Below are 8,390 nucleotides of genomic sequence, written 5' to 3'. Positions count from 1 at the left end.
CTAAAATTTATTCAAATATTGGTTATGAAGTATGTTGGATGCAACTCTTTATTTTTTTTTAAACACAAAATTTATTTTTCTTAAATGACCGAATCCTACTTAGTCAAATACATCAGAAACTATTTTTTATTATTGGAGTATTCTTAGGTATCAAATGTTCTAATTTTTAGCCGCCTTGTATTTTGTATTTTATTTAAAAAATGTCTTTTAAAAATGTTTTCCACTATGTTACATTGTATCAATAGTCAGATGGAGGTGTAATCCTATCAGACCTCATGTTTTTGTATGCATTTATCGAATAGTGACATAATTCCCATTCTAAGCATACAAAAGTAAAGATGGGATTTGGTTTGGTAATTTTGTATAACAGAATTTAGATGAAAAAACTGAAAATTTAAAAAGGAGTGCAATATAATGGTATGTACAAATTAGAAGTTTCCATCCTAATGTGCTACAGTCCGGTGATGTTCATGGGAATGATAATTAACCAATTAAATGATAATCTATCTAATAATATTGAATGCCGTAAACTAAACCTTCTTTCGCAGCTGCTAAAGTGTATAAAATGTGGACCAAAATTAATATTTGGAAAAAACCTAAACATTTAATTGTAAATAATACTCAAGTACCTTATAATCATTAAGGAAAATATTCATAATATAATTAAATTTTTGACAATGTAATTTGAACGTGAAATTCGCGAAAATAGATCACGACAAAAGGCTTTATATCAAAGATACATTATTTTTCTGTCATTTATAATAAACACTAAATTCGCTAAAATGAAGCACGACTTCTTTAGCTACCACAATAACAGTTAAGTTGTCAACCATTCAGAGGTAACAAGAGTTTAAGCGCTGTCACAATACTTATCGATACAATACAATTTTACAACTAGTTTCAAATGTTCACTCATCTCGGGATCAGCAATTCCAACACCGTCACTGCAGATGAAAGATATGGATGTTATTTCGGTCATCTCGATTATCATTGATGTTAGAGACAACAATCGTGTCACCACGTACAGCTATTGCTCTTGGATACCGTATTCCGTCAGCTGATGTCAACAGTTCCCTGACACGTGTCCCGTCCCCAGACATTTGTACGACGTTGTGTGAATCCTCACCACACACGTAGATGTTCCCCTCCCTATCTACGTCTATTCCCATAGCAACTCTCACAACACCACCGACCTTCATCACGTCCGTGTGGCGTTTGTCAGCCGACAGTCTGGACACTACAGCGTCTCCAGTGGTGTTAGTATCAACACTGACGATAGTGTCTCCCGTCACAGCGTCATGTGTCAGGTACCAACAGGTCCCCTTATAGTTGTGTATCAGGTCAGTGGCTCCGTCCTGTGTCAGACTGTATACCTTTCCCCCTAGCTCACTCACAACAAACCTGCCGTCAGTGTGTGTATACCGTACAAATCTTTGTTTGCGTTGATGACACGTAACAGAGAGAGTTTTGAGTCCTCCACTTTTACGACACGTACACCGACAACACTATTACCAGTGACTACTACAGTATCGTATGTAACCGAACACATATCGCGAGTTAACCCAGGCAGGATTAACTGATCCAGGTTATGTCCTTCATCTGTAAACAGCTTTAGTTTACTGTTCGTGTGATCACTAAGTACCAGTTTGTTTTCCGGAAGGTACACAATTCCACGTATCCAGCAATGTTCTTCATCTCCCGGAAGTCTTACGTTGAACTTTCCAATCTCCTTCACCTGACGTTCTATCAGAGGTACAGGTAGGAATTCATGAACATCAGGGAAAAGTCGAGCCTGTTTCTCGATGACGATCCTTCCCAACATGTCATCGCTTTGAGTACCAGGATCAGGAACTTGATGACGAATACTTACTGACGTAAATGACTCCTTCATCTCCTTGATCAGGTCCTTACACGACTCGACCTCGGATTGACCTCTCAGGTATGATACTATTGCCTCGATGTGGTTGTTGTCCTCTACAGCTTTGACGGATGACTTTGCGGTATTCAGCATCCCATTCATAAGACGTTCACATTGACGTAGCGAGGCCTCGATAGTCATTTTCTCCTTTTTGTATCTTGCAACCAATCTATCCGTAACATCTTTTTGGAGCTCATTAAGTTGTTCTTCTATCCTTTGACGAAGATCTGCGATACTCTTCAACGCAACTTCTTGATTTTGTTTCAAAGATTGAATCTGTTCATCAAAATCTTTGACTAACGACTTCATGGCCTCAGTTCCCTGTTTTATTATTTTAACCATATCTTCCAGTTTTTTCGCTTTTGTAAGCTCCTCTAAATAATTCTTAGCTTTCTTCACCTCCTCACACTGCCTGTGATATTCAATAATACATTCGTGACATCCGAGCTGTGTGTGGTCTTCGCAATACCAAGTCACCAATTCTTTGTGCTTTTCGCAATTTGGGGTCGATTCTTCTTGTCGTCTGTTACTGATATTGTCCCCACTAATATCTAAGATATCACAATTACTGTGGAGCATATCATGATATTGTAGCTTGCAGTCCCCACACAAATTCAGGTTCATCATTTTACACCAGAATTTGGCTGGGTTAGTAGGGGTACCTCTGGTCTGGCAGGGTGTGCAGTACGGAATCTCAGACGAGCGTTCCCTGAGCTGGATAAGTTCCTGGATCACGCCATTAGTCGGGAATTGTTTTACCCATTTTCCCGTTGATTCTGAGTGATTGATAGGAGAGGTCATCTTCCGACAGATCGGACAAGGGAATGCTGTTCCTGACACCCTTCTCCCAGACAGTTCCTTGGTGATGTAGGTCCCCAGACATTCTTGACAGAAGCTATGAAGACAAGGTAGAGACTTGGGTTGATGGAGTCTGTCGAGGCAGATTGGACACTCAAGTAAGTGTAGGTCGAGCTCTGGAGGGCGTCCACCTTCAGCCATTGTGGCGATTAGTTGAGAACTAGTCAAGCTCACCTGAAATAAAATTAAAATCACAGTTAAAAATAACAGTTATTATGCATGGTTAATTTTTGATTAGTACATGTAGTTCAGTTTTGTATCACAGAAATATGATGTAGTCACAAAGATTTTAGAAATCACAATTCCACAAATAGTTGACCACAATTATTAATTTGATAACAAAAGAGATCCCAGAGGGATTTTGACTTCCTTTAAAGAATAATCTACATGTATATCTGACAAGAAAAAGAAGGGATTTTTTCTCTGCTTTTCTCTTCTATTTCCCTCTTCCTTCAAACATTGAATGTATAATTATGCACCTCAACTATGAAAAATAATATAGTCATTGTACCGTGTTGTACTTTAATTTGTTGCAGAATTCAGGACGAACAAGTTTAATTTTAGGAACCAAGACCTTTTTTTAGAGTGACAAAATCCAAGATGACTGCTTATCAGTCATGTTTTTTCCCTTTTCATTTACAAAATGCAATTACTACCTATACAGAAAAAGAGAAACCTGCAAATGGAATTTCAGCGAGATCCCTTCAGCACCTTTTAAGACAACGGGCCCAGGGGCCGTAACGGTCATCTGACTACCTTGGCAATAATCCTAAAGGAAATTAATCAGATATGGTGTCATGGTAGCCATCTTTGATTTGAGATAAATTAGAAATGTAACAACCCTTTTTCGGCAGGGCTTTTTCAGGATTTGGGGCAAAATTTTGGCCCCATTCCCCATGACAAATCCTTTTAATTTTTCCCAATTGAAGCCTTAAATTTCCAAAAACCAAAATTTATTGAAGACTATCCAAAAACATTGTATGACCTTAATTGGCTAAGGCTTTAAATATATGTGAATTGGCTTCAGAAAAGTACAAAAACTACACTGAAAATAACAAGACGCCTTGACGGGCACCTGAGAGTTGGTTGAAATCTGTAAAAAGTATATACGTATTAGAATAAACATTAATGTTTGAACCTTCGTATTAGATTTTTTTATTTTTGTTTTGTTTTTCATTTTGATAGTTAATTTATTATGTTACCAAACCTTATGCTTAAAATTCCAATTTGCTTTGCCAACGTTAAACAACAAAACCAAACTAGAAGTCAGTCAGTGTCAGTGATTTTATAAGTTTCACTTTTTAATCTATGAAGATTATTTGGCTCCATCGATCTGTGAATTCAGAAGATTTTTTAAAAGTTTGCTAATTTGACCCCTTTTGGCCCCGCCCCTCTGGCCCCTGGGGGTCGGCCAGGACCAATATGGATATGATGTTAAAATGCTTTCTTAGGCTAATAATTCTAACCCAGTTTGACTAATTTCATATGAAAACAAAGCAAATAATGTTCATATTTTTGTTTTTCCTATATAAACTATAGTAAATTTGACCCCTCCCCAGGGGAAAATCTGAGATCCCAGGGCCATTAAATTCACAATTTTTGTAAAGGGCCTCAAGACCTTCCAATCTATGAAGAGTATCTGGTTCCATCTAATCTGTGAATTAAGAAGACTTTTGAAGTTTTAGCCTATTTGACCCTTTTTGGCCCTGTCCCTAAGGCCCCCGGGGGTCGGCCAGGACAAATATGGATATGACAATAAAATGCTATCTCAGGCTAAATATTCTAAACAAGTTTGACTAATTTCCTATGAAAAATAAGAAAATAGCGTTCATAAATGTGCTTTTCCTATATAAACTATAGTAAACTTGACCCCCTCCCCAGGGGGAAACACGAGACCCCAGGTTCATATAATTCACATTTTTTGTAAAGGACCTCAAGACGTTTTAATTTATGAAGAGTATTTGATTCTGCCATTTCACGAATTTCAGAAGAAGATTTTTGAAGTTTCAGCTTATTTGACCCCTTTTGGCCCCACCTCTCAGGCTCCTGGGGGTCAGTCGTGGAAAAATTGTTAATAGGATTCAATGGCCATCTCATACTGATAATTCTGACAACATTTGACTTATTTCCTATTACAAATGATCAGATAATGCTCAAAAATGTGTTTTCACTATATTAACCACAGTAAACTTAACCCCCTCCCAAAGAGGGAACGTGAGACCCCAGGGTCATATAATTCACAATTTTTGTAAAGGACCTCAAGACCTTTCAATCTATGAAGAGTATTTGATTCTGCCATGTCTGGAATATCAGAAGAAGATTTTTGAAGTTTTAGCCTATTTGACCACTTTAGGCCCCACCCCTCAGGCCCCTGAGGGGCTGGGTCCATATAATTCACAGCTTTGCTTGACATTTGGCTATGGAAGGTTTCTGCAAAATTTCAACAAATTTGGTTCAGTGGTTTTGGAGAAGAAGTCGAAAAAGTACCAATAGAACTTGAGAAGAAGTGTTTTCAAGATGGTGGCTGTGGTGGCCATCTTAGATTTAGGATCAACCCGAAAAATAACAACACTTGGTCGGGACAATGTCAGTATCACTTGAGGCAGGTTTCAGTCAAATCGCACAATTAGACCTCGAGAAATTCAAAATGAGTTTCAAGATGGCGGCTGTAGCGGCAATCTTGGAATTCCGATCGACCCTATAAATGACAGCACTCTTTCAGGACCATGTCAGGATCATTTGAGGCAAGTTTCAGCCACATTGCACCGGTCGAACATGAGAAGATGTTCAAGATGTTTTTTTCAGGATAGCGGCCATCTTGGATTTCGAATCGACCCAAAATATAACAACACTTTGTCGGGACCATCTCAGGAACATATGAGACACGTTTCAGCCAAATCGCAATCTGTTCCAATATTCAATATGCACAACTAGTGGAGCCTAACTATGAAATTTGCGGCAGATGCCTTCAGTACTTCTGAAGAAAAAGCGATAACAAACATTGACCATCAGAAATCAAGATGGCGGCATGTCGGCCACATTCTTAACGATCAGTCCTAAAATGCAATATACATAACTTACTAAGATTCTATATGAAATTTGAGAAAGGGTCCATAATGTACTTTCAGAGAAATAGCGATAACGGAAGGACAAATGGTGATTTGGATAGTCCTCCAGAGGGATCTTGGCGCCCACCAAAGAATGATCTATGTCTGACAATGGAAAGAGGGATCTTTTCCCTGCTTTTCAAACTTTTTCAAACATACTACAAACGAAATTTAAGACAGATCGCTTCATTACTTTCTGAGAAACATTGGTGAAATCCAAGATAGCGGCCGGCTGACCATCTTGTTGACCGATCAGTCCCAAAGATACTATGCACAACTAGGGCCCAAGGGGAACCTACGCATGGAATTTGAGAGATATCCCTTCAGTAATTTCTGATAAATAGCAATAACTATCAAAATCCAAGATGGCAGCCGGTCGGCCATCTTGTTGACTAATCATCAGTTACAAAATCCAAAATACAAAACTAGGGCCCTAAGGGAACCTACATATGAAATTTGAGACAGATCCCTTCAGTACTTTATGAGAAATAGCGGCAACAAACTCTAACTATCAAAATCCAAAATGGCCGCCGGTCAGCCATTTTGTTGACCGATTGGTCCCAAAATGCAATATGCACAACTAGGGACCTAGGGGAACCAACATTTGAAATTTGAGAGAGATCCCTTCAGTACTTTCTGAGAAATAGCAATAACAACCATTAACTATCAAAATCCAAGATGGCCGCCGGTCGGCCATTTTGTTGACCGAAATTGTGAAATTTGAAAAAGATCCCTTTAGTACTTTCTGAGAAATAGCAGTAACAAGAATTTTTAACGGACGAACGGACCACGGACAAAAAGCGATTTGAATAGCCCACCATCTGATGATGGTGGGCTAAAAAAACTTCATTATGACACAGCTAACGTTTTCAGCCCTCATGGGCATATGGGTATACTTTAGTATGCGAAGGGAGGCAACACCTGCAGGTTGACCAACATTACAATGTCACGATCAAACAGCAAGATATATCATATACACAAATGTTTACTGGTACAGTACTTTATTAGTATGGTATTTGGCGATGATAGACTTTACGTTGTGCATATTGTCGATGTAAGAATCTATATTTTACACCAACAATATACGAAATATATCCCTACTTTCGGTTTGTATAGTCTCACTACTGTACTCTGAATCTGTTAATATTTGCTGTGTTTCTTTCTACAATAAACCCAGATAATACAACTTATATATAATGTATAACTATCTTTCCTTTACGATAAGAAAAATAAAATTGATATCTAAATAAAACAAGCTTTAACTCGTGTACTTACCACATAGATTTACACGGGGAGGCGAATTGTGTGCCGAGGCAGAATCACAACATGTCGGGGATTTCCGGAAATCACGACAATACACGGAAACTTTCCCGAAATGTTACGATGGAGGCCGATATCTAACAATCACAGATTTCTTTATCATCGACTGTTTATCGAGACTGTTTACCTAACCCGATATAGAATTTACAGCTTCCTGGGTTGTCTTTGTAAATTCAGGTACAGTGCGTACTTTTCTAAAAGGGTACTTGTTGTATTGAACCGCCAAACGGCGCTTATTTATATCCGCTTTAATAAATCATATTTAACAGTTTCCGCTAATATTTACCTACGCTAAAATAAGTAAGTTTACAGTAATATTTGGGTAGTGAATACAGTTTTATAGCTTAGTCATATCATGTTAGCGCGGTGAATATTTGCTATGACCATTTAGTATATAAACTACCTAAAAGGTATACTGTGATGGTATGGTTCTTACACATAATATCTGATTTAATAAAACTACCATTGACTGTATGCAAATGCACGAGTTCATTCTTTATTTCTTGGAAATGATAATCCGAATGTTTTCGTTATCTTTTGTATCTTAATAAAGAAAGATTGACCTTACATGTACTTCTATGTTATTGATTCAAGTGTATATATAATGTGCTGGTATGTTTCTGTCATTAATTATCAATATGTTGGCCATTAAGTGTATCACACACAAATATAACTTGATTTTGATATGGTGATTACCTATACTTGATTTAAATACAGTAAGAGAAAGATTACAATATTTATTGATGATAAAGCCACAGTTAGAGATAGAGAACAGTGGGTGTCTGTTTACTGAGGTTTGATATACAGAGAAGATAGTACTAGATAATGACCCTTACAAACATTGACAGTAACTGTAAACATGATACAGTAATCAATGGATGCAAGTTCATATGAGCTGCTATGGTTGTCAACTACCTTAACAAGTCCCAAACTCTTTTTTATTCATCATATAAAAATGTTTATATGAGCTGCTACGGTTGTTACAGTAATAAAATATCTTAACAAGTCGAAAACTCTGATACATGTATATGCAGTGATATACATCCTTTTACTATATGCTATGGATATTAACTGTATTAAAGAAGCCACTTTCAAACTTACTTCATCAGTGCCCGTGTGTGTAAGATTGTATTTTTTTTTAGATTTACAGTCACTTAGTCACGTACTCATTATCCTATCTGCTGGTC

At 37.5% G+C, this 8,390-nt stretch overlaps 1 protein-coding gene across 1 annotated transcript; it reads right to left on the bottom strand.

The window, feature by feature from the left end:
- Positions 1-7,226, bottom strand: LOC138311098 (E3 ubiquitin-protein ligase TRIM56-like). Its single transcript, XM_069252538.1, is given in 3 exon segments — positions 1-1,417; positions 1,420-2,950; positions 7,159-7,226. Coding segments are annotated over 2 exon segments (1,974 nt in total). The 5' UTR covers positions 2,918-2,950; positions 7,159-7,226; the 3' UTR covers positions 1-941.
- Between the last annotated feature and the right edge of the window lie 1,164 nt (positions 7,227-8,390).

Source organism: Argopecten irradians, chromosome 16 (genome assembly GCF_041381155.1).
Source record: "Argopecten irradians isolate NY chromosome 16, Ai_NY, whole genome shotgun sequence".
Lineage (NCBI taxonomy): Eukaryota > Metazoa > Mollusca > Bivalvia > Pectinida > Pectinidae > Argopecten > Argopecten irradians.
The sequence above is the reverse complement of the archived record's forward strand: the minus strand, read 5'-3'. Positions and strand labels throughout refer to the sequence as shown.